The 27,686-nt window shown below is 34.2% G+C and overlaps 1 protein-coding gene across 3 annotated transcripts in view; it reads right to left on the bottom strand.

The window, feature by feature from the left end:
- The window catches only part of LOC309581017 (ATP-dependent translocase ABCB1-like), a 48,575-nt gene that overhangs the window by 3,101 nt on the left and 17,788 nt on the right, over nucleotides 1-27,686 (bottom strand). For all 3 annotated transcript variants that reach the window (XM_082295395.1, XM_082295396.1, XM_082295397.1), the window contains 21 exons: nucleotides 24,308-24,499; nucleotides 23,160-23,331; nucleotides 21,896-22,020; nucleotides 21,026-21,197; nucleotides 19,301-19,414; nucleotides 18,879-18,989; nucleotides 17,687-17,812; nucleotides 17,290-17,493; nucleotides 16,750-16,920; nucleotides 14,723-14,884; nucleotides 12,998-13,180; nucleotides 12,047-12,193; nucleotides 11,619-11,723; nucleotides 10,284-10,361; nucleotides 8,803-8,886; nucleotides 7,669-7,872; nucleotides 5,705-5,805; nucleotides 4,587-4,727; nucleotides 3,294-3,450; nucleotides 2,785-2,982; nucleotides 729-935 (listed from right to left, as the gene is read on the bottom strand). In XM_082295395.1, the coding sequence (XP_082151521.1) occupies nucleotides 729-935; nucleotides 2,785-2,982; nucleotides 3,294-3,450; nucleotides 4,587-4,727; nucleotides 5,705-5,805; nucleotides 7,669-7,872; nucleotides 8,803-8,886; nucleotides 10,284-10,361; nucleotides 11,619-11,723; nucleotides 12,047-12,193; nucleotides 12,998-13,180; nucleotides 14,723-14,884; nucleotides 16,750-16,920; nucleotides 17,290-17,493; nucleotides 17,687-17,812; nucleotides 18,879-18,989; nucleotides 19,301-19,414; nucleotides 21,026-21,197; nucleotides 21,896-22,020; nucleotides 23,160-23,331; nucleotides 24,308-24,499 (3,154 nt within the window). The remainder of the gene's footprint in view (nucleotides 1-728; nucleotides 936-2,784; nucleotides 2,983-3,293; nucleotides 3,451-4,586; nucleotides 4,728-5,704; nucleotides 5,806-7,668; nucleotides 7,873-8,802; nucleotides 8,887-10,283; nucleotides 10,362-11,618; nucleotides 11,724-12,046; nucleotides 12,194-12,997; nucleotides 13,181-14,722; nucleotides 14,885-16,749; nucleotides 16,921-17,289; nucleotides 17,494-17,686; nucleotides 17,813-18,878; nucleotides 18,990-19,300; nucleotides 19,415-21,025; nucleotides 21,198-21,895; nucleotides 22,021-23,159; nucleotides 23,332-24,307; nucleotides 24,500-27,686) is intronic.

The raw sequence follows: 27,686 nt of genomic DNA on the forward strand, positions 1-27,686 counted from the left end.
AAGCAATGAGGCCCTCTAAGGTTGAAATAGGTTATTCTCAATCAGAAGACACAACACCAGAGCTCAGTGAAAGTTTGTGACAATACTGGAGTTCAAACTCGGACAAATCATGTCAAGTGAGATAAGAATTTAGGGGAAATGTGACTAAATTTTTAGCCTTTCTGAATACTGGTAATTACATCTTCCTGGTCGCTGCATGGGGCAAAATTTTGTGATGGCAGACCCTTCATCTGACCCAAGATGTTCAGTCTTACATTATTATATGTTTGTCATATATATATATATATATAGGTGAAAAAAATTCTTAGTAATTTTCAGACCTTAGGAATACTAGAAATTTAAAGTCTGAGTAGGTGTAACTGGAAGAAAAGTGTAAACTCATCAGTCTAGCAGAATCTTTTACATATGCTTGAGACAGACAGGAGCTTAAAAAGAAATGTTCTACTTTAAAAACCCCAACCCTTACTACCAGCTCTCAGTTAGTTATAATTGTGTGTTTTCTTCCCTGGGACCTTAAATGTTCCACTCTCCACCTGACCGTGGAATCTCCCAGAGTGAAAATAAGTATGGTAAACACAATTAAGTAAGGAAAATATTTAAACAATAGTTTCAGGTCTATTTTAATCTCAGAGAATTATTGTACCCCAGTTAATTATAAAGAGACACAATTTTCCCTACCACTGTAGGTCACGTCCAGTTCTGAGAAGGAGAGAAAGGGAATTACTTACATTTGGCAGTGAGTCAATGAAGGAATGAATATTGGCTTCTTTTGCTGCACTAACAATTTCCTCAAAGGACACCTGCCGACTGTTATCTCCATAGGCAATATTTTCAGCAATAGTGAAATCAAACAGGATTGGTTCTTGTGAGACTATACCAATCTGAGCTCTCAACCACTGGATATTCAGTGCCTTTGCATTTTTACCATCAAAAAGCTGAGAAAGCAAACATTTTAAATTTTAGTCACGTGGCTATATATATGAATTTGAGACCTGCTGTAAATTCATACACAGAAGCTATGTAATTGCAGATCTTTCCTTAGTTCTTTCTTACCAATTACAAGCCCACATAATCTCTTCCCCTCCTTCTCATCTGTTCCAAAATTTTCTAATTCATAAACGTGAGAACAGTCCCTTATGCTGCCTCAGTCCTTTTCTTTACTTCAATATTTAATTAGGATTTTGAAGACAGTGGAAGATAGGATATATAAGCTAACTTCAAAGAACTTTGGGTAAAGTTCTTTCAGTGGTTTCTTCAGCAGGAAAATTTTCCTCTATTTTGCATCTATAAAGAAGAAATTTACTTCTGTGTTCCTTAAGATGTCATTTGCACCCAGTTTTCTTTATTGGCAACTCTCTCATACTTCTGCAAAATTTGCCTGCTGAATTGCTGCCATTAGATAAATGAAAACAGAATTTTTAATTATTTCTTTTATGTATCAGTTTAATAATTACATAAGTCACCTTAACTTGGACACAAATATACCAGGACATTGAAAGGGCTGTTACATCGCCACTGGAGTGACCCAGTGCAGCGCTCACGCTCTGTGTTGGGTGACGTGATCAGCTGTCTAGTTGAAGAATTGCCCCCTTCATAGCATGGCTATTGGAGGAGATTAATCTAACTTCACAGTTTGTGCTAGAACAGTCAATTGTCAGCCAATATAACTTTTTCTTCAAAGGAAAAGGTGTTATAATGAACCTTAAGTGGATTCAAAATCCACTGAAATAAGGGAACTTTTGTGAGCAGCTGTTTGGACAGTTACTGCTTTAAGTTAAACCCCTTTCACTCAGTTCACAGAGAAACTCAGCTTGAGAATTAGTCGAACGCTTTTGTGGTTTCTATGGTTTCTGTGCTTTACCCTTCAGTAAACTGTTGTTGGTTATTTATGGACACAAGGTCAAAAACATTGGTAAGGAAGTTGTACTTTGTTAAACACACTTTTGTGGCACCTATGCTGCTTCTTTCCACATACCATTTTGCTACACTGGACCTTTTGGGGCACTTTTAACTTCAAAAAAAATCTTTTCCATTGCATCTAGGCTTTATTTAAGTATTGGTTTATCTTCTGTGAGTATCTCTGCAGAGACAAATACTAAAATCCTTCTTATTCTCACCTCATTCAGGCCAAAATGTGTGTTCTTTTTCAGACAAGACCTCTGAGCACATTTACATCAAAGAGCAAAAGCAATTAACAGTACCATTATGTGAAAAAAATTGTTAAGTTGCTGTATAAGTAGTATAGGAAATCCTACATATATTTTAAACCAAAATGACTGAAAGTATTTACAATCTATCACTTGATAAGCAGACATAAAGATTTCATACTCATAAAGTTTCTAACAAGTAAAAATTATGAAAAAAATACTTTTGTCAATGTTCACTGGTTTTTTTTGAAAGAACATAGATGGCAAATTCTATTACTAGATTATACAGAAGTCGATACAGAAATCGATACTAGATATAGAGAAGTCGAAAGTTTATCAGCTTTTAAACTGTTCTTATTATAAAAACCTCAGGAAATTTGCCCTGAATTCAAAGCCATCATTAGACTATGGATCAGGCATATTTTTATCACACAGATCTTTGTTAATTCATTGTAATGTGGGAAACCAGGACTTATATACATCTCATTTAATTAAGGAGACCCAATAAGTCGCTGCTGATCTTTAACATTAAAATACTTAAAAAATAAAACTAGAAATATCTATTGTACTTATCACATCAAACCAATTAAGAACAGCCTCACTTAACCTGTTGACATGTTCTTGCAAAAATACTTACCATTTCTCCATCAAGTGGGTCATAAAATCTCTCAAGCAGCTGAACAACTGTGCTCTTTCCACAGCCACTGCTACCAACAAGAGCCAGGGTTTGTCCCTTTTCTACTTTCAGATTCAAACCTTGAAGGATTTTGACCTCTGGTCGGTTTGGGTAGTTAAATGCCACATCTTTGATTGTTATATTTCCCTCAAACGTTTCCTATAATTAAAATAGTTACATCTGTTACATCTTTAAGACGATTTCACAGATGATTAAAACAGAATTGCAGAAGTATCCCCACACCCCCAGAAATCAAGAGAGAATTTCAAAACAAATACCCTTTTGGCTCTATGTGCAAAAGCTGGACTCACAGTAGAGAACTTGGTCCATGTTGTGTTCAGTTAGTGTCAAGAACGTGTTGTGATAAGGATGTAGTCAGAAGGAGAGGAGGAATCAGTCTGACGAAAGTGAGGAGGGTGCTGTCCATATTACCAATAAATAATATCACCCATCACACATGGCTTACTTACAGGCTTGTCTCCTTCCTCACTGTAACTATCTATTGAGGGCACTCTTTCAAACAGCTGAAACAAGTGGGCTGCTGATATCTTGGCTTTGGCATAGTCTGGAGCAAAAGAACTGGTTTGTCCTAATGCCATTGCACCAAATACAACAGCTGAAAACACTCTATAAAAGAAATCAGGAAAAAAAATCAGCAGACAATGAAGAAAAGTACAGTGGAAATGTGGCTGTAGTCAACTTTTTCTTTTACTCAGAGAAAAAGAGGGCTAAATTTAGTAAGAATAAAGTAGTAATCACTATTATTGCTTTAATTATTAATTTAGCTCCAGAAATTTCTTTTTACCCTCTTTTAATGACATAAGATAAACATGCCTGCAACCCAAGTTCAGTGTTTTCATACCTTATTAGCAGTAATTTCTTTAATTGTTAATTCTAGTTAGTATGTTAACTCTCAGCTGGGGTATGAGGAAAGGGGTCAATGGATGGAAAAATTGTTACTCTAATCCTGTTCTATCATCACTGTGGTTTCCTCTCTACGGTTCAATGATCTTTGGGAATCAGTGATCAATTTTTAAGGCACCAATGAAAATAAGAATTCAAGCCTGTAACAAGGTGACAATAAAGTTTAATTTTCTACTACATCTCTGCAGGAAAAAAATTGCAGGGTTTACAATACCAATAAAGGTTGAAAACTATGCTGTTATTGGTTTGCGGTGATTTTTATGTCATTTTATGGAATTTTATGTAATTTTACAGGCTACATTGGAATAGTTTAAGAACCTGTGGTCTTCAGCTATTCCTTATTGCCACACACTATAGAAACAAAATCATCACCAAGAAATGGTATTTGACATATGACACCTCTTAGCCTGTTTTAAGGCAAAGTAAAATAGATTCATTTCTATTAATTTTGTCCTTTCTCTTCAGAGCTACATAAAGTGATCTGTTTTATTCTGCATTTGAACAGCCTAAAAGGGCTCACAGTTTGTGCTCAAACCTCCCCTTTCAAATTTAACTGGAAAATCACTCAGCTGGCTAGTGATGTTCAGCTAGCACATGGAATGCAGAAACTTTCCAATATCTTCTGGTCAAAATCAGCTGTGTTAACTATCTCTAATGAGGTTGACAACAAAAAATCAGTATGTTTGACTTTCTTGGGTATTCAGGTCACTGATAATCCACACTGGTAGGATCTCAGTCTTTCATACTTGTTTCCATAGCCCTGTCTTGAGCTATTAACTCTTAAATTATAAATTATTTTTCTGGGCAGACAGAAAAAAGATTGCAAAAGAGATACTTACAGAAATACACGTTTAGCCTCCATGTGTCCATTTACCACTAGATAGGCACCAAACCGGAAACAGCCAGCATAGGTAAAGAACATCATTGCTTGTGAAATGGCAAAACAAAAACCAAATATATGTGCCTTCTTCACAGAATTTCTGTATAGAAAGAATGCATATTTTCATCAAAGTGTGCAATCATACTGAAGTCCTAGTATGCAAGCAACAACTGACTTCAATTGATACTTTTAGGAATGGAAAGTTTACGTACACTGAAACATTAAATAAAAACACGTCTTCTCTCTCATAGGGCAATAAGTTCCTATTTATACTAGAACAACAGAAAGATTAAAGTCTTGGAGCAACCCCATCAATGTCAACCCTCTGAATGGTTAGGAACTGTTCAGCAAATGGTGAGATATGAATGCAAAACCCAGCAGCCTGAGAAAAAAGCTAAGTAATATCTTTTATGTCCTGCACTGTGCTCTAACCACTCAATTATTATGGTAGATGTGTCAGTGGCACCCCTGCTTCTTTCCCATTATGTCTGTGTACATATACTTTCATTTCCTTTACTTGTCTCATGGATGTTTGAAAAGGAAACATTCCATTCTGGAATAAACAATACTTTAATTGGCAGAATCTTTTTAGTTGTTTACTTTAAGACTTTTAAATTTTGATTTAGTCCAGACAGATTTATATTACTTTATTTTCTGCCCCAAACCAGTGAGTAATTATTCAAATGCTTTCAATCTTACTAACACTTTAAAAAATGGCTTAATGGAATATTCAATTTACATGAAAAAGGTTTTAATTAAATATCCAAAACAATTCAGGTGGAAATTTAGATTAGACGACTTCGAAAGCTCACTTAAAACTAAGATTTTTCCAAACCAAGTGACACCATAATAGAAGATACCAATATTATAACAGAAAATTAATTAAATAAAATTATAAAAAATATTGACTGGTGATGGTTGCATTTGTCAATAAAAATATGCAAAATATTGACATTATTTCTGAGATAATTAAATTATACATTAAATCATACACTCTACCAAAAAATCTATTTCTGTTGAAGTAAATGTTTGCAATTTATTACAGGTATTTTTTTAGCTTAGTTATTTTTATTATACCTGTATGGTACAATCAAATGTTCTCCATACATCGACTCGAATTTTCTTTCTCGGGTCAAGCTAACAACAGTTCTAATATTTTCTATTGCTTCTGTGGCAATCTGCAATAGTAAAACAAATGTTTTAATCAAAAGCTAAGATTATGTTGCAATTCCTTATTTTAAATTAATAAAAATATTCTGTTGGAATACAATTCTATCTTTTTATACTGGTTATTTAAATCATAGACTGTTGATATAAAAATAAGCATTTTATATTTTTCTTTTTATGACAATGAGATTTTCTTACAATGCTCAGAATTTTCTGATAAGACCTCTATAATGTTCAACAAATAACTAGTGAAAAACCATTTGACAGCAATGACAGTTATGGAGAAGATACTCAACAAGAAAAATGGCATATTAGCATTCAACTTCCAGTCCACTAAGTTTGGGCTAAAATCAAAATGTGCAGGTTACTTAGGTGCCTTAGTGCTAACTAAGTGCTAACTTAGATCTCAGCCGTAAATACTTGCTCTGATACATTCTTTAAGCTTGCAGATTCTTTAGACATGAGTCATTTGTATACACAAAAAGGCCAGGGGAGATTCCGATTAGATATTAAAAAAAATTCACTGTTAGGGTGGTTAGGCATTCAAATAGATTGCCCAGGGAGATGGTGGAGTCTGCAAATGTTCAAGAGATGGATGTGGCACTTGGGGATGTGGTTTAGGGCTGATTATGGTGGTGCTGGCTTGATGGTTAGACTTGATGATATTGAAGGTCTCTTCCAACCTTGATGCTTCTGTGAAAAGACCCTCAAGGCTTTAATGCATTTTGTTAAAATACACATTTCATGCAATATTAGTTTAATAAAGACCATAATGTAAGTTTTTTCAGTAACCTAAGTTCAGCAACTCTTTGCAGAGAACAAATTTTCCAGGGGGAACACTATTTTTACTGAAAAAAAATATATTTAAAAAAATATTTTTTAAAAATGAAAATTGAATAAAATGCCTGTAGACCAGTGCTTTCTTAGGTGGCCTTGAGAAGGGAAACTCACATTACCATGAAAAGAAAATATTCTTTAGGTTTTGAAAAAAAATATCATAGATGTTTGGAACATCTGTGTTAATTCTTCACAATATGCTGCACTAATAAAGTCTTTAGTGTCTATTCCAAGAATTGTCAATTATTTTCTGTCACATTTTAAAAAAAAAGCAACATGAAATATATGTTCATCCCTTAGAGAGCAGCAGAAGAAATGTACCCAGTTGAAAGGAATGGAACGGAATTGCATGTCCTTAGATAAATGATTTTCTTTTCAGCAGCTTTTAAAAACAGTACGACATAGGAAGAGATTTTAGAAAAGTTTTACCTTGAAGAAAGCAATATCTGGAAAGTGATGAGATAATTGTTCCCAAAAGGATTTTTGGAATGAAGTGACATTAAATGTCTTCATTTAACTTGTTAAACAAAAGTCTAGCCTTCTTGCTTTTCAGTTCTCATCTCCCTCTTCCACTCCAGAAACAAAGGAATGGCAAACAGAAACCAGTGGAGATATATATATTATCACCACAAACATTAATAAGATGAAGGAGGGGAGAGAAAAAAAGAGCAGTGTAATAAGAGAGACGACATGCCAAAGAGGGTTGACCAAAAAAAAAAAAAGTCAAAATGGAGATGGTTCCAAAATAAGGAAAACAAAGATGAATAGAAAAGGAATGAGAAGAGAATATGCCTGAATAGTGTTTAGCACATTCTGAGATTTATCAACTACAAAAATATTAATAGCTTAATAACATAAGTCTTTGATTTTTATTGAAGAGGTGTGATGCTCTGTAGGTCTACTAGTGTAACTGGCTGTCTTTGGAACTTACATATTGTGAAATGTTCTGTATTTGGAAGTAATACATCCATTAAAAATGCTTTGGTAAATATGACCGTATACATTATACAGAAGTAGATTAATTTCTCTAGACCCACCTTTCCTGCAGCTTCCAGCTCTTGTTTATCTTTCTTAGCATGCCCAGCCAACATTTTCATTTCAATCATTCCTGCCACTGCAATGATGGGCACAACAGCTAAAAGTAGCAGGGTCAGCTGCCAGCCATAAACTAATGATATAATAATTCCAGTCCCCAGGTTGGCTATGTTTTGGGCAATTAATGCTAGTCTGACACCAGTTGCCTGGAGAAAGAAAAAAGGCATCTATTACTAACATAACTGCATTTTAAATAAGGAAAGCATTTTAACCCACAAAATTCCTGATTCTCAAAACACTGCTTAGAAAATCTTAACTCAGTTTTGCTATTTTTCAAAATGAGAGTTTCTTAAATGCTTTTGTAAAAAATTATCTAAATAATATTTATTTCTTCTTTCCCCATATTCTGATTACTTAAGTTTACTCTGCAATTTCTAAATTCTGCTTTTGAAACTGAACAAACTTTACCCTCATCACATATTTACATCTAAACATTAAAAATCTGTCATATTTTGTAGATCATAGAGCTAGCTTTACAAGTCATCACATAGAGCCCAGTGAAGAAGAAAATTAAACATTTAACTTTTCCTATGGAAATAAAGCCAAAGATACTTCAGAACTCTACAGTTCAAAAAAACCCAGCACATAACTTCATATAGCAGTAAGAATTCACTTAAGCATACACAAATAATTACATTCAATGTACTTTAGCATGATATTACAGACCCCTGAAAGTACACAATTTACTTTTAAAGAATCTACAAAAAGTAACAGAGAAAAGGAAGTCTATTGCTCACAGTTTGGTTTTTTTTTAATAATAAATCAAAACAATCAAAAAAAATAGCAGGAGATCCTACACTGAATAGATTTCATTGCATGTCTTTAGGTGAATAAGACCTCTTTAAAAAGACTTCTTAAATAAGAGATTCCCAATAAATTTGTTTAGTAAGGAAGACCACAATAAAGCACAATAGTAAACTTGTCATAAAGTGCATCAGTGCATTCTCTACCAGCTGTTGTTTTACAGGAAATTTTAGTTGTCAAAATCGACTGTTATCCACCCAGTCAAACCCAAGCTGCAACTTCACTATATACTAAACCAAATATGAAAAATTCCAAACCAAAATTTTACTTACTCCTTTCACTTGAGAGGCATCATTAGCAAGTCTTGTGGTTAATGCTCCAGTGCTATTTTTAGGATTATCAAACCAGCCCATATCCTATAAAAAGAAACATTATTTTTAAGACCAGTGTTTGGACATTTCAAATAAACATTTCAAATAAAGTAAATCTGGTATGTGGCAGTGCCTCAGTTCTGCATATTTAAGTAAGTTTAATTCCATCATTGCACATTGAATATTTTTAGAAAAAAGTGTAATCTTGTGAATCCTCCAATGTACTCATTATCACTGCTGAGAAGGAAGGAGAGCAGCTGAGAGATTCCCCAAAGCAAAATTTACTCTCTCCCACTGCTGCTCCCTCACTGAATCTCCTTGGAGAAGAGGGCTCTTCAGTCACACTCCCTCATGGTTGCAAAGCTGTTTGGGGAGGGGTTAAGTGTAAAGCATTTTCAGGTTAAAAACAAAACATTCATTGCTTTGTTTCTTCCCATATTGAAGAGGCTTATTTGGAAGAGAGACACCAACAAACAAAATAACAAAACCCCTCAACCAAATGAAAAACCAAACTGGTCTATCTGATCAAAGTTAATTGTTGGGATCAGGTACACAGTTTATGATTTATTCACCATGTGACCAAATATCTGATTTAAACTTTCATGTGTAATATACATCGAATGAAGTCCTGGTGATGTATTACAGGCGTTTGTGACCTCAAGACTCAATTTTAAGATTGCCTTTTCATTAGATTTTCAGTATGGCTGATGTATAAATTGTAATTTTTCAGACTACAACAGTTTCCTGTCACATTGAAAACAGTCATGTTCACATGAATCAAATTCTGTGTCTACATGTAGCCTTATGTGCAAGACTTAAAACCCATAACTATTGTATTGTGTATTTCAAAATCTAAAATACTGATCCTGAAATCATACAAAATTAAGGCAATTTTAGAATTACTTTACAACATTATGTTCTATTTATATTTTAATTTTCTGAAAGTGGTTTTACTTTTCAAATATACAACCTTATTATTGCATTAACAAACAGCAATTATAGATTTGGGGGCTCTTGGACAGAGATTTCCAATAAATTAAAAAAACACATCTGTACACATCACAATTTACATCAGACATTTGAAGTAAGAGTTACAGTGTAAGTTGTGTTGCATTTCTTTAGGGGAGAAAGGGCACCAAGAAAGCAAAGCAGGCAAATGAATAGATAATGTGATACTGCTGGTGCACATCAACTTGTCAGGCCCTTGTAACTTGGCTGTAAAACTAAGTCTTTGCAAGGAGTACATGAAAAGCACTTGTATTGATTTAAGACTCTCCCTTTAAGGATACTCTGCATAACCACATATAACTAATCAAATTGGTTTCTAGTCTGATTTAAACAATCTTCTCTGTATGATAGACTGATGTAGAATACAGTTATTTTATACCAATACAATCAATTATTTTTAAAACCCTGGAAATCAAATTATTTATTATCTTTACCTGTCTAAGCATTGCTTTAAATGCCATGAATCGAAGCCTCATTGTAAGAATTTCTCCAGCTTTGCCAAATGTGAAACCCTGTTTGAGAAAAAGTACAATGCCTAGTATTACACTGTTTGTGTTTATTCAATAAACATTTTACATAAATTGCCTCTACATTGTCAAAGCACAAAATATTGCAGTCCTGTTTCACAAAGCAAATGTAACAACAGGCTTAATATACATAAATTCTAGGTTCACATAGGTTCACAGTACAGACATTAAAATATTATTTTTGAAAAAATTTAGGGAGCATATCAATATTTCCCAGCACTGCTTCACCAGCATGCTTTAAGGAGAAGGTCTCTAATCAACCCTTTGACTTCATTTGCATGAGTCAATTGAAGTCAGATTTAAACAAGTAGCATTTAGGCCATTTAATTTTAGATTAAAGACTTTGTGAGGCAACCTGGGTTCACTGAAGTCAAATGCATCCCTCAAATTTAAAACATTATCTGAACATTTATAAACTGAGCAAACCTATCACAGCCCTGTACTACTCAGCCTTCTGTACTCAAGGCCTTTTTCGCTTGTGCAACAAGACAAATCCATAAACAAACCAGCAGGTTTCTGTAAGAGACTGTTTATGCTGCTGTCCCAAGCGCACATTATTATTTCAGTCTTAGGCTCATTTAACAGATAAAATTATACCAACATGTTCAGAAATTATAAAGCAGACAAAATATGACAATTTTAATATGATTACCATATTTTTTTCTTTTTAAGTGGCACTATCATTGCAGGTACAACCATTTGTGTTTCAGCAGGAGGAACTGAATATCAGCATGATGAGTGTTACCTGACAAACTGGGCCTGGGAGCCTTTGGGGGCTCCCATAGGAGCAATATGGGACATTCCTTTGGATGAGGAAAGGGCTAGGGAAGTAAAAAAATGGAGAACTAAGGCAGGAGATTGATAGATTTTCAATTACGAACAGATTCAAATAGGAAGGCTTGAGGGTGAGAAGGGGTGGTAGAATGTAAAGGCTGGAGGGGTTGCCTGTTACTTGGCAATAGAAAAAGAGCAAGAAAATTCAGAGTTTCATTGCTGAGAACTGTTTGACTGATGAACAAGAGAGGAAGTTCTGAAATTAAGAGGTCTGAATAGGTTCGAAAGCCTCTTACACACAAGAAGCTCTATGTCAAAAAAGTTTCAGCACAAGACACATCTAGAACCATAACTACAGTTTCTGGTTTGAGTTGGAGGCATGTATTATAAAGATGCAAATTTTTAGTATATTTCAGGTCTGGTTTCTAAAACATGAATAACAATTGTAATTATGTTAATCAAACGTACCTGAAAAAAAAAAGTAAAAAAGGAAATGATTCCAATTACTAAAAATAGCAGTGAATATAAGTTGCTCTTTTCTCTTAAGATGTCCTTGTCAGTTTCTGTAAAAATCTATAAAATAAAATTGGACACATTTTTAAAAAATTAACTAACAATCGAAAATACTCTCAGGTTTCTCAATAACTATTTTTGGTAGTCAATTGCATTCATATAAAATTTGAGCATATGTTACATAATATTTAAAGTATAACAAGCATATTTCAGGTTGTAGCAAGATTTTTAGGATTTTGTAAATTTCATACAACTTTTCGGATTTTTGCAAGAGTGCTTCATCCACTCTTCAGCTTCATTATGCAGTGATTGTTTTAAACCTAATTTTATTAGAAATAAATTTTGTGGGCTTACAGTTTTTTTCATACTTTATTCCAACTTACCCCTATAATTTCGGAAAATATGACTGCAAATGCAGGTTGTAAACCTCCATTGATAATTGCACACAAGGTTCCAGCTACAAAGTATGGCCATTCAGTTTTGTTCAACTTCATAATTTTCAGAAATGAAGCTGGGCGTAGTTCTTCAGCCTTAAAAACATGAATTATGTTAGGACAAACAGGAATGTATTTGGAGAAATATTAATAAAATGAGAGATTATTAATCAATTTCCTATTCCCAGAATCTATTCAGGGGAAGCAAAAATTATAGTTTTTAATAACATGAATAAATGATTGTACATTTTAAAAATTATTCTAACACAAGGAAGGAAGAGTTGTACACTATATTTGTACTCCTGTCATTTTATATTAGTCTATCCATATAATTTTTGTTGGTGAATACTTTGATACTGGTCATTGATGACTGAACTACTTATTCTGCGCATATTGCTGTGTGTAATCCATGGCTTGATTAATTCAAGTAAATGTTCATTAAGAAATTTATAACATCAAACTAATTCCTGTAAATATGAATGCAATAGTATTTTTGGGTGGTTTTTTTGCAAGTTTTGTTGTAAGAGTTGTTATGTTGTGCCAAATACTCTGTTTCTTATCCAAAAATGAATGTTTAAACTGTATAGACTAAACTGGTATGGTATGTAAATATGTAAGTATGTTTCTTTTAAAGGAAATTTATTTTCAACAATAAACTCATCATCTTTGTTATAGATTTTTAAATTAGCATTTTATTTGTATTATCATTTATGTTGAGAATAAAAAAGCAAGTTCTGAATATTATCAGTCAAAGGCTATTTAGAATTTAAAAATTCTCATGTTTTCTTCATCCCTATGAAATGTCTCCTTCTCCTCATACCTTTCTTGAGCAGGAGAATGAATTTAACGTGCTTTGTTTAAAGGAATCAAGTTCACTAACAGCTCTGCAGAGATACTTACAGGTGAAGTTTTTTCCTCATCAGGACCATTATTTTGCTCTCCCGGCTTTTTCATGCTTCTCCGAGTTGATCGTCTTCTCAATCCTGTTGTTAAGGATTCTTCAAATTCTGGTTCAGATCCACTGTTTTTGGCACTATGTGCATTCTCATCATCTTCTGATGGTGGAACTTCAGCTTCTATTGCCTAAAAGTGGGAAGAACGTGATGCTAAGATTACATACGCATATATTACTTCAAAATGATGAGGTAATCAAAGTAAAAGTAACTTTGTTTCAGTTGAAAGAGATACAGAGGAAACAACATATAATGCTTTAAGGAGATATGAAAATCTGTATAATATTTAATAGAGCTCTATATTCAGATCTTTATTCATATATGAGTTTTGCACCTCTCGTGAAAATTCTTATAGTAAGTGTAGGATGTGGGACTTACAGTAGCTGCTCTTTTTTAATGAATTAAACTAAAAAAGTTTTAAATTGAGGGTAAACCCTTTGCACTCTTCTTGGGTTCTTTTAGAATGAGTTCTTGAGGGATATACAGTTTATTCATGAAGTGATAAAACATTACTGCCTTTACAGCAGAACACACTTAACAATTCTTGACTTTAAATGGAATAAGGAAGTTCAGCAGGAAACTGAGTCAAAAAGAGATTTTGACTGAAAAATTAGAGCAGCCTGGAAAAGAGCCTTACCCATGGTGGTACTTTTGCTAGTCTCTTTGACAGAATAAATAAATGTCTACCCACTCCTGAGGTATTTGATAGAAACTGGATTCAAAGTTGCCTTCAACTTGTGTTTCTTTTTTTTCCAGGAATTTTTTTTTACTGCTTTTTGCACTACTAGTAAAAATATCTTCTTTACTTGCCTTCCATTCTTTATTTTCATTTTTCATTGTTTTTAAATTTTCTTTTCTAAATTTTGTATTTCCTCATTTTTCCCATAATCACATTTGTTCAGATACAAAGTAACTTAGAATCGAAGGTAACCAAATGTATTCTCATATTCTATAGAGAAATATTTTAATTGGTCTGGTTAACCTCTTCAGTCTGACTTACTGAGATGGCAGTTTCAGTTTCTTTAATGGACATAGTGGTTATGCAGTCAAACAAAGTTAGAATGAAAATCTGCTATAACCTAATGGTCACCTGGGACATTGGGATGCACTTATCAAAGTATTTTGGTTTTCATTTAATAACTAATACATTTCTGAAATTTATTATAATTTGCAATCTCTTTTTCTCTGTCTGTGTAAGTTAAAAACATATTTTTTTCTGTCGGAATAGCTGGATTATTTTTCTTTTTCTTCTATTCCTACACATTTTTTTCTTTAGAAAGAAATTCAGTATGAAGGATTATACCTAAACACCTTAAAATATGCATGCTCTATTCCTCCAGTGTCAGCTACTGTATTTTACCTTTTATCAGACTAAGAACAAGCAATGGAATAGCAAACTACTGTAGTCATCTGTTCTACATTAACTGCACAAAAGGAAAACATAAAATAATCTTTTAAGTTTAAATATTTAGAGGATTAAAAATGTACTGTCCTGGGTTTAAACAAGTCTTGTACCAAAACTAGTGGTCTCTCTCAAATTGCTGCTCTCCTTTCAAAGCACATGGGTTTTTGCTGCTAAGACAATATGCTGCAGAATTTCTCATACTTCTGATATGACTATGGATGCACAAAAAAAAAAAAGAAAACGAGACAACATCTAGAGAAAAAGTACCTGCATGTTAACAAGTTTGTGGTAGATTCCCTTTCTCTCAAGCAATTTAGCATGATTCCCTTGCTCTGTGATAACTCCACCATTGAACACAGCTATCAGATCTGCATTGCGGACTGTTGACAGTCGATGAGCTACCACAACCGTAGTGCGTCCTTCCCTTGCCTGAAAACAGCAATATTTCATGTGAGTATTTCTAAGTAAACGTAAATAGTGTTCGTCTTCACAGCAGAGTTGAGTAGGACCTAAAAGAAACATTTAAAAGGTTCACAGAAAAATATAACCTTCAAAAAAAAATTTTAAAATGTATTTCAGTGAGTACCTTAAAACAGAAATATAATCTAAAGCTCAAAGTTTAGTATTAGAGACCATCTTTCACTGTGGCACATAAATACACCAAACTTTGGTTGTAGGAACACAGAGTGCCAAGAATATTTCTCTGCCTGTTTTTAAGGGTTCTTACCCCCCTGGACAACACTGGTTTAGCTTCAAACCTTGGAAAAAATTACCAACAGTCAGACAACAACTAGAAAATACAGTGGTGTGAATTAGGTGATAGACTACTATGTAAGATTGTCACAGGGTGAAAAATTTAGAGGTTTTAGGCTTCTCTTTGTAGTAAATAGATAAGAGTAAAAAATATCAAAATGAAGGATTGTTGTTGTTCTCTGGACCTTCTTCTCCTTCTTCTACCACTCCATATTTTGCAGTAAAAGTAGTTTGGATTGATTGGATAGAAAATTCTGCAGTTCCTACAAGTGTTACTGAATAATTGGTAAGAAAGTAAAAATAATGTACGTTTTTAGTAACTATTGGTCAAAATGTCTTTAAAAGGCTGTGTAAATCTTGATAATTGGTCTTTCTTGCTCTCACTCCTACTTTTCCTCCTTCCATGCTGTACCTGGGTCACGCTAGTGGCTCAGTTTCTCTGATAAGACTTAATAAACAACTATCTAGAAGCATTGAAACTACAGAAGACGTCTCGATTCATCTTTTAAGCACCTTGCAAGGACTTTCAGCAAATTCTCTCCCATCAGGAGACACTCGATTTATGGCATGATAAAGTGTCATTTGGTCACAACTATCTAAGCAAAAATCTCAACACATAAAATTTTAGAATGTTACAAACCCTAAAGTTTTTTAAATGCTAGAATTTTTCATATTTAGGCCCATAGTTGCCCACTTGAACCTTAAAATCCATGGCGAATTTATACTCAGAAACATTAGAAAATATTTTACACTCACTTTTAGAAAAAAAAAGTGTTTTAAGTTCTAAGTCATTGCTAACTCAAACGACTACAATAAAAATAAAATCCTCTGCAATTTCATGTGAATTGTATTTCAACTAAGTACCTTTCTTTGGATATTTATAAGCATATTACACTGAATTTTTCAACCACCACAGCTTGTCATTTTAATTATGAGGCTGTTTTAAAGTGATCAAGCAAATTTTAGTTTAAATTATCAAAGTAATGATCCCAAGCAGTGGAATTCTGTTGGAACCTGGATGGAGTTCATCTTCAGTGATGACCCTCAACAGTCCATACTGGGACTCATACTATTTAAAATCTTCATCAGTGATACAGATGAATGGGATTGAGTGCATACTCAGCAAGTTTACAGGTGACATCAAGCTGAGCAGTGCAGTTCATTCACTTGAGGGAAGGAACGACATTCAGAAGGTCTCTGACAGGCCTGAGGAGTGGACCCAGGGGAACCTCATGAAGCCCAACAAGGACTGACAACAATATGAATGGCAGTAAGACAGATGATGGAAGAGGATGGTATTTACACCATGAAAATATTGATTTAAGCTTAATAATGCAGAAAATATGACTCCATCTTCTAATTTGAAATAAGGTTTCTCTTTGTAATACCTGTAGGAACTCAAAAATTCTCTGTACAAAGAATATTTGCCAAATCAAAGTTTATGTTTTGTATTTTTATAGGTCTCTATTTTCAACAAAAGTTCTGGAAATAAGTAAATATTAGGCTCCTGCTTACATGCTTCATTTTAAAACAATACTGACCTTGTCCAGTGCTGCCTGCACAACTGATTCACTCTCAGTATCCAAAGCTGATGTTGCCTCATCAAGCAGAAGAATTTTGGGATTGCGAACCAGAGCTCGGGCAATTGCTATTCTTTGCTTCTGGCCTCCACTCAGCTGTGCCCCTCTTTCTCCAACCACAGTTTCAAACTTCTACAAGACAAACACATGTATTGAAAACACTCAGTGGCACAGTCTTTCCACTAAAGAAAGATGTCAGTAATGTCAGTAATGCCAGTAACATCTTCTCCTTCCCCTACAGGAATAAACACCTACTTGGATAAACCTGACTAATCATTTGTGTACCTGGAAATCTAGTAGTTCTTCAAATGACTGAAAAATCATTTCCTGAAGATAGAAAATTAACATTATTCTCAAAAGTTATGAGGAAGCTCTGCATAGCTCTGCATATTCACAGGTCCAGGGATAGCTTCCTCTCTTAACAAGCATTCCTTCTGAGGAACTATTTGACACAAGAAGGTTTAGATGAAATTATTTCAGCAGAAGAGCTGATCTGCTTACATTGGGTAGCTTCATGATGAAGTCATAAGCATTCGCTTCCTTGGTGGCTTTTTCAATCTCTTCCATGGTGACATCCTCACGGCCATAACGAATATTTTCTGCAATAGTAGTGGCAAAGAGCACAGGCTCCTGATTCACCACACCAATAACCTCCCGCAGATACCTTACGTTTAAGGTCTTAATATCGTGCCCATCAATTGTAACCTAAACAAAAGAGAGCAGACAAAAACTGTTTACTAAGTGTTTTGATCAAGGAACATCTCTCTCCATTCTGGCATGTGCCATTTTCGAGGAGACTTTACCATGTCATTGGAACATTGACAAGGGCAGTGAGGTCAGAACTAGGCTTTCAACAAGTGTGACACGCAGAGAAGTCATCTCACTTGAGGTATCTTACCGTGCCTTCCTTGGGATCATAAAATCTCTGGATGAGCTGAACAGTTGTACTTTTCCCACAGCCACTGCCACCAACCAGGGCCACTGTCTGGCCAGAATTAATCTTGAGATTCAAGCCCTTCAGAATCTGTCCATATAAGAAGGTTGGTCAAAAACATAACAGTATTTAGAAATGTCAAGGAAAATTTGAAAGACTGCAATAAAATAACCTTCATATTTCTAGCACAATCTGGTAAAAATAAAATTTATAAACATGTCGGTTTAAATTTTGGATAACTGATGACTTCAGCTTAATTTTCCTTATAATTACATCACAATTGGTTCAGTATCAATGTATTATACAACACACTTCACAGTTACCTGTCTCATGAACCAGTTCATATGACAAAATAATACTACTACTACCCATAACTAAAATATAATATACAAACAGTATGATACAATATTTCTGTATTATGTTGCCTCACCTTTTTCTTTAATGCACCATGGAAACTACAGGGAAGCTATGTAAAAGTCATAGTTAAAAGCTGAGTGTATTTCCTTTCTGCCTATCAAAAGTAAGAAAGATCACTTTATCAAGGTCAGTGATTTTCCTTCAAGGTAAGGAATGAAATAGTTACATAGTGCAAAGACACTGTCCACAGAAATATTTTCAGGAATCATTCATACGTTATCTATTGTCACTGCACTAAGACTCTGAATATATGACAGTGCTTTAAAAAGGAAACTTATTCTCTGTCAGGACAAATACAGATTCTGATCTCTATTCCATATACAGCAAGTCGTTGCTGGATCTGCTTTCTTTAACTGGTTCTGACACAGTCATAACAGAGCTGCAGTGCAATTATTTTAAAACTATCTCATTATTATTACTATACACAAACACTTGAGTTAGGATTGCAAATTTAGATTGTGATAGAAATACCTATTTATGGTTTTTTGCATAGCCACACTTATTAAAGTTTTATACAAAAAAATTATTCCGGAAACTTAATATGTTTAGCTAAGGTGGAAATAAATCTAGCTAAAATCACTGTGATAACAAGGTAGTTTTATACACATTAGAGAATCAACCTGAAATTGTTACATTTTCAACAAAACTTATGTGATTTTTTAAGTGATTTTTTTTCCAACACATGATCCACATATTCAGCTGTAATATATATATATATATAAAGTTTCATTTACAGTACCTCAACATCTGGTCTGGATGGATAATTGAAGTAAACATTTTTGAATTCTAAGTTCCCTTTTATGTGGTCTGGTTTGTAACCTGTCTCTGAATAGCTGTCAATTTGAGGTTCCTGTACAAAATAAAATACAAAAAAACAACAAAAAAACCCCAACATTTTTTTCATAAAGAAGTTATTGAGAGCACTATTATTCTACAGAAATATTAAATGTATTTTTTAAGTAATTTAGGTGAGATTCTGAAAGATCTAAATTGCGTAATGTTTTGCTCCCTCACTTGCTACATTGATGATATGCTCATTTAAGAATACTTTTATAATTTCTCCATTTAGCTTTTGTGTGTATTTAGTTCCTGTCTTTAAAAAGAAGGATCTCTTACCTTCGAAAGAAGTTTTGTAATGATAGTGAGGGCAAAAATACTCACATTGTCTATTATATTAAAGACTGTATAGGCAGCTCCTCTTGCACTAGCAAATGCCTCTATGCTTGGAGCAGTCTGTCCAATGCTGAAAGCTCCAATCAATACAGAGAAAAAGACCTGAAAGAAATGTTTACAGAGGTATATATTCACTCTTATTTAAGCAGAAGCTTATATTTATTCATTTACATTAGATATTTTTGGGTAAGGAGGTTCCATGTCTGTTAACGGAAGTTTAAAGACTCTAGGATTAAAGCAAAACTGAAAAGGTCTCTCCTAAACAGAGAAAAACATTAAGAAAAGGGCTTTTTAAGGTTCAGCTGAGAACTGAGCTACTGTACAACATTGATTTTGCAAACATATTGAGAAAAAGTGAAAAAGTGACTCAGACTTGTAAAATCTATGACAAAAATTTAGAACTGCACTTGATGTCTCAGGATTTATTGTACTAATCATTCTTTGGCCAAAGACCAGAAAGTTTATTACACATCTTTCAACAGAATGACAGATATGCAAAACACTATCATTCTGCTTTCAAAGTGACAGTGAAATAGAAGCATAGAAACCCAAGTTCTCCGTCACAAAGTAAAAAAGGATCGTTCTGCTTCAATGAGAGTACAAGCAAACAAGAAAAGCAGAAAAAGATAAAAGAAAAAAATTAACAATTTTCTCAGAATAGCACAGTTGATTGCTTTCAGTTAGTATCAAAACAAAAGCAATTAAATCGCACTGCTCAGAGATGATAACAGCCATAGTAGTCAGAGCAAAGTCCGTCACACCCATCATCCTGAACAGGGGTTATTCACAGATTTTACACATGATAATGCATCATCCATGTTACAAAAACATCGTTCGGTGAACTACAACATAGACAATTTGCAACAGAATTTGCAAATACTTTGAACAGAATAAATTACACACAAGGTCATGAACTTCACTGAGAGGTTCCATAGGCCAACCTGTACAAAAGGTTCAAAAGAGCCGAAACCACTTATCAGAGACAATTTTCACAAACTTCAGTGGTTCATAAACAAAACTGGTAGTTTAAAATATATTTAAATATATGCATATGGTCACCTGGCTGTGTTTCATCATGGTTAACAAAGTTATTCTTCTTACCCTGTTTATTTCATATTTCATACAAAATTAGAATGGTTTCCACATCAAGAGAAGAATTTAAGTTATGACTTAAGTGTTACGGTTTTCTTCCTTCAGTTAGATGGTGACATATTTCCTAGTCACAAGTATATTTTTATCCCCCTCAATTTCTAAAAATACTGAGAAGTGATTCCAAGCTCTCATGGTGCAAAACATAAGAAAAACTTTAAGAAAATTATCTACTGAGACCACACAACAGCTAAAAAAAAGGTATTTGTTTCTGCATCCTGAAAATATATCCAGCCCTCTGAAAGCAAATAGCAACTAGAAAGGGTATTGTACTTCAGTTTTTGATTGAACTGTTTCTATATCAGTCTGATCTTATGAAAATCAGAAAAGATATAGGGATAGTTGAAAATAATGTATGTTTTATTTGGGTTCATTTAGATTTTGAGATCCTATAGAAGCAACATGTAGGCTTTTGTGGTGAGAATCTTTTTGTTAAGAAGGGATGCTACTTTGCCAGTTTTTAGACATAATTCTCATTAAAGTCAAATAAGTTCCCATTAGACACTTTATTGTTTGTTCTTTATTATTTCTCACTGTTACTGAGAATTACTCATTAATACTTACTGTAAGAACTTTGCCAATAGTGTAATCCTCAGTTAAGATCAAAGTAGTTCCATACCAGAATGCCAGTGCATATGATGCATATATCAGTAAGAAAGCAGCACCCATAGAAATATTAGCTGTAATAGCCTTTCTTATTCCAATCCGTTTAGCATCTTCTAAATTTTTATGGTATCTGGAAGAAAGATAGAAGCTCAAAATAGACTCACAATTATACCACAGCATACAGCACCAAAACCTCTGTGGGTGAATTAGAAACAGAAGGTTCACAAAGTACAGCAGTTAGATACATAAAATATCTAACCCTAAGACTGTACAAAGGTAAGCCTGGCAGTCAGACACGGAGTTTCTAAGGTAACCCCTAAAAAGACCAACATTAGTCAACCCGGTATATAGAAATAAAAGGGCATTGCATGTCAGGGACTGGCATTTAAGTTCCTTAAATAACCTGCAGGTCAGTGAACTTTCATTGTGAACCGCTCAAGATAAAAGGTTAAAATATATCACAAGATCTATATTTTACAGTCTAGTGGAAATAGAGATATTGTTCTTTAGCACCTTCACAACTCCTGAGTAATCAGATTACCAAGGATATCATCATCTCTTCCAGGAGTAGGGCCTTCTTTTGTCTAAAGCTCTCATTGTGTGATGCTTGAAGTGATAAGAATATCTTTTAATGCAGAGACAATATATGGAGTCTAGAAAAAAACTGTCTTTCTACATGTAGCAAACCTCATAACAGCCCCTAACAGACAATCTCTCATTATCTAAAAATGCAGAAAGCGCATGACTTCCAACAGAAAACACACAAGAAAATTTGAAACAATTTGAACTATTTTAAAATCTGCTGATGAAAGCAAATATTGCTCTTACCTTTTAATTTCTTTTTCCTGTCCTCCAAAAGCTATTACAGTACGGATTGCTGCCAGAACTTCTTCTGCAACAGCACCTGCTTTTGCATATGCAGCTTGTTCTTTGTCAGTGAAAGCAGAGAGAACCTAATACAGAATCAAATATTTTGAAGTAGGAAAACCAGAATTAAGTTCAAGCACTTCATAAGGGCTTTTATCACAGTTAGTTTCTTTTTATTATTAGGCACGGGTGCCCAATGTCCAATATCCAATTCCTGAGTGTACTGTGAATTCAATATAATAATTCCACATTACGCATTTTAAACAACTAGAGATGCTGGATTGTTTGCTCTGCTTTCACCCAGTGCAAGAGATAAAATGACTACTCATAGTGAGCTGGTATGGTTTCTCCCCAGGCAGATCTCCTTAGCTCATTCTACCCTCTGGCTACCTTAGCCAGAGGGCCCTATATCTGAGTCTGTGAAGACGTGGCCACAGTCTATGAAGACTCAGCCAGTAGACACACATGGCACACACGTCTCTAATCCTACCTTTTCTGCAACATACTCACTCAAGACAGAGAAAGCTTTCATGATCTTTGAAACATAAGGGAAATGAAACACCATAAATATCTGAAGACTTTCAAACTACAAAGATAAGTCACTCTAATCCCTTGGTAATTTGGTCCTTCTCTCATCTAGATCTGTATAGAATTTCTTAGCAAAGCTGTTAACAGCTAAGAAAAAATCTCTGTGTCTGAGGCAAAGGTTTTTTCTAATTTATTCTCTTATTTTCCAGGAGGTGCAATTATTCCTTTCAAGAAAAAAAGTACTTATATGAATGTAGTTAAACAATTACAGGTGTGGATTCTACACATATGTCTTGCTTCCTTCTCTGTATGTACTATACTAGCAGAAACAGCTTTGAATCAAACAAGTCTGTCCAATCCATGGGAATTATGATGTTCAAACTATATAGAATCATTGAATTATAAAATGACCTTGGATGGGACCTTAAAGATACCTCGTTCCAACTGCTCTGCCACGGGCAGGGACATCTTCCACTAGACCAGGTTGCTCAGAGCTCCATCTGACCTGGCCTTGAATGTGAGCATACTGATAGTTCATCAAAGAGTTTATGTACATAAGTGTTATCTAAAGCTATAACTGCTCTAAGCAATACATTCTAACATTAAGAATTACATTATGTGTAATTTCATTATCTTCACTAAGAATTTCATTATCTGTCATTAATATAAACCTGACACTGTACATATGTTAACCTACCTTTGCCCAGAGGGCTGCTGAAAGTCCCAGGACAGGACTAACTGCAAGTATTACAAGGGTTAATTTCCATCCTCTTATGAGGCCAACAATAAATCCTACCACAAATGTTGTTAGTGATTGAACAAGCAATCCAATCTTGTCACCTATTCCTTCATTAATCTTGGAGACATCACTGAAAAACAAATTACATACAGAGAGGAAGAAAAATGTAGAAAGCACAGGAAAGGTTTCCAGTTTTGTTACATGGGCATCTGTGTGGAAGACAATCTTTATTATTTAATTCTTTCTCCCAATAACAGTTTTCTTCAAGGTAAAGCACTACATAGTGTGGCCAAGAAAACTTTCATATTTTTGTGAAACTATAATGCTATAAACCTGCTTTTGTCTGAAAAAGTTGAAATTCTTTCTGTAGTGCAAAACTACTATCATTTTCTTAATTCCAAATTTTTGATCTTTTTGGTACTTGTGGGCTATTTGGAAATTAAAGATAAAGGCTTTCATGTAGGCAAATTATGCAGTTAAAGCTGTTCACACTGCTGGGCTGAGTCAGCACCTTTATCAGTCCTCAGTGTGCCCAGAAATTAACTAATTTCTCTTCATGGGGGTAATACAATAGGCTGGGCTTTAATCATCCTCAGAGTTCTGGGGAACCTAACAAAATACTTTCCTATTAATTGTATATTACCTGGAAATTTCCACAGGTTGTTATTTTTCCCACTGATGCCCATATGAAAAGTTTAAAAGATATGTATTGAACTGGGCTTTGTTGAACATTATGGGGTTTTGTTTGTTTGTTTGTGTGTTTGTTTTTTCAGAACTAAACTAATTAAAAAAAAATTTCTTTATTTAAACAGCATTTACTGAACTTTCCTTTTTCCATCTTGTAGGGTAAGATTTAAGATTTGATGGGGAGTGTTGATAGCAAAACCCATAAGAAGGAAAATAGGATGTAACTTGATGAGTGAAAGGAAAACATTTAAACCACAGTCCTGTATCAAAAATATTAGAAATTCAGTCCCTGAGAGTGTCCATGAGAAAATTTGAAAACTTCATTTCACAGTGAAATAATTTAATTTAAAAATAAAAATTTGTAAGTCCTGCATGTTTAACAAGATAAAATATCATTGAGAAAAGTATAGGGTACTTACTCTAAAAGACGAGTGTTAAGTTCTCCCACATCATTTACATCAAACCATCCAATTTCCTGTCTCATAATTGCATGAAAAAAATTTTCTCTAATTTTTTTTATTTGCCGACCTGCTGCTAAGGTCCAAAACGAAGTTTGCACATAAGCAGCAAGAAGAACACCAGCTGCTATTCCAGAATAGTAGTATGCATATCTGTAAGAAAAAGGAAAAAGCAAGATACTCTGAAATCGATTTCATTACTTTGCTAGTCTGAATTTAGCATGATGCTCACTTTTTCTGTTTGACCTGAATTAGGGATTATATGCTTATACTAAAACCTACACCTCACTGTAAAACTTGCTGAGTTTTCCATGAATAGCACTTAATGTCAGAATAACCTTTTTTTTTCAATTTAGTATGTATTTTCTCCTAAGATTCTTTTAGAACTGTATTTCAGATACAATACCCTTGTCATCTAAATGTGTCATGTCCAAAAACTCCCTAGCATTTTTAACACACATAGACAGACCAAATCACATATATCTATATTATACACACAAATAATAAACATGCCTGTCTGTATAAAAACATAAACAAACAAACAAACAAACAAATAAATGGATGCAGTGAATATTTCTTGATTTGAGAATCCAGCATCATTATATGTACATCTACTGCAAGCAAATGCCATTAGATCAAAAATTCTTTGGCTCTTTTATTCATAACTGATGTTTTACTTCTACATTAATTCAGCCCTGTGCTACGATGTCAAATCCAAACCAGGAGTGTGTCAACCACTATATTTCTCAAACTGGAAGTAAATTTCACTCACACCTTTAAACTGTTTAAAAAGAATCAAATCAATTTTGATTTGATGAAGAATTGACATCAGAATCAGTTCTAATTGAACTTACAACAGAACTGAACCAAAACGATGTAACTTAATGGATTCTTCTTGTAAAACACAACTGAAATCAATGATTACTTTATGATGCATATTACCTGTAATTATAAGAATAATGCATCTACCTGAAAGTGAACAATTAGTGAAAAGCGTGACTCTTATGACCTTTTCTGAACTCTTGTGACCTTTACTCTTTTACTAAGTTATACATACTGCTTTTATAGAACCTTAACATGAAAATCAGCAGGAGCAAATTGCAGGAATCTGTGTGCAAATGCTCTGCTCTAAGAAAGAGAGAATGGCTTTACAAATTAAACTTCTCAAATTTCATTCCAGTCTTTCTTGTGGCTATAGTACCATACAGTTTAGTTAGGGACTTTGAAACTGTACTCATTATGAAATTCACTTAATCAAAACTGTTTATAAAATCAGGTTAATGCCTAACAGAATGCTGGTTAGTTGAATATTTACCTCAATCATATTATGCTCCATTAAAACTCCTGAAACAAAAAAAAAAAGCCTCTCAAACTAAACCCAAGAACACTAATTCTAAATTCAGCAGTAATTACTTTAGACAATTACTTTATGATGCTACATCACTTCAAAGAATTGATTTATCCTTGGACTTTGTTTCCTGACAAATTGTATCAAAAGGGATTCATATCTTTGTCAGATTCCATGCTGATGAAATATATTCTGTAAATTCACTGCTGTAACTTACCAGAGAGTAAATGCTCATCGCATTGTAAAAGAATAGTTCTTTTTCTTTTGAGAAATAGTTGGAGTTTAGGCAAACTGTTTGAGTAACAAACTCAACTAAATCCACATGTATAGTTCAGTACTTGAACATACCTGTGTGAGAACTCTGTCCCTGCAAACAGTTTCTATTATTATTTGACCTGCTGGCAGGTGTTCCTAGAGAAACAAGGAGCTGGTGCAAAGAGCTTCTTATCTACACCAGTGATAATGCTAACTACGGCTCTGTCTAGAAACTTTGGCAAAGAACACCTATTCCTGTGCTGCTAGTAATAAATTTCTCAGTAAAAAATTTTTTTCTAAAGAGAAACTAGGGCTGCTTTTTATTCATGCTTGTACTTTCAGAGTTAATTCGTGTTGGTTTGATCCTGGTTGGATTCCAGGTGTCCACTGAAGATACTCACTTCCCTTCCTCAGCTAGACTCGGAGGAGAAAAATATAATTAAAAGCTCATAGGTCAAGATAAGGACAGGGAGAGATCATTCACCAATTAAGTAATGGGCAAAGCAAATTCTATAATTTCATATGTAGCAATTTTGTAGTAACTCTTTTTGCAGTTCTTTTAGAATAAACATGAGACACACTTTGAAAATGTTGTGCAACTAGGTATCAGGTATTTACTAAACAAAGAACAGCGTAACTTCATCCATGCACACATTATTTAGTTTGCAATTCTGCCTTCAAATTTGTTTTCAAAGCACTGGGAACAAGTATATTCCACTGAAGGTTTGTATGCATTAATTGCATTCATGTCAGAGACTGACAGAAATGTTGCAGCAAGAAACTCTCCTATAAAACATAATTGCCAATTCCCTGTCAATTCATTCTCATTACATTCATGTTCTTAATTTCTAAGAAACAGCCTTCTCCTAACTTGCTCCTGTATTTTATGATAAAGACTTGTTTGAGTATGTTTTGGTTTGGGGTTTTTTTTAGCATAAATAGTTGTGGTATTTTTAGTTACAAAAATTAACTACTGAATCTAAGTCAGCTTACAGTCCACTACTACTAGAAATTTTAATGCACTTTGATATAAGCAAGAGTTACTACAGAAAATGCCTTATCTCCTCCTTCTCTTCAGAAAAGGCAATTGCCTTGAAGAGCACATCAGACATTTTTCAATATCTAATGAGCAACAGAGTTCAACCTGAAGAAAAGAACCTCAAGTGGTACAAGAAACCCATAAACTTTAGACATCCTGCATAAACCAAGTGTATGGACAATGGTTAATAAAGCCCCTTAACAAAACACACTTCTTAACAGCTTATGTTTCTTCTTCTTTGATCTTTTCTTTATGGAGCTTTGTAGCAGAAGCACCTACTGGCTATTGTCTTCTGCTGTTTTCAGATCTAGAATGCTAGATTTAAGGTAGCCTGTAGTCTAAATCTGCATTTCTACAGTCCAGATAATTTCACAGAATTGTTTAGCTTGTTAGAGACCTCTAAGATATTTGAATCCAACCATTAACTCTGCACTGCCAAGTTCATCACTAATACATGTCCCTCAGTCCCACATCCACAAATCTTTTAAATACCTCCAGGGATGGTCACTCAGCCACTTCCCTGAGGCATCCTGTTCCAATGTTTGACAACACTTTCCAAGAAGATATTTTTTCTAACATCCAGCCTCCCCTGGCACAACTTGAGGCCATTTCCTTTTGTCCCATTGCTTATTAATTGGGAGAAGAGACTGACCCCCATCTTGCTACAACCTCCTTTCAGGTAATTGTAGAGAGTGATT

Source organism: Coloeus monedula (assembly GCF_965178545.1).
Source record: "Coloeus monedula genome assembly, chromosome: 1".
In the NCBI taxonomy this organism is placed as follows: Eukaryota; Metazoa; Chordata; class Aves; order Passeriformes; family Corvidae; genus Coloeus; species Coloeus monedula.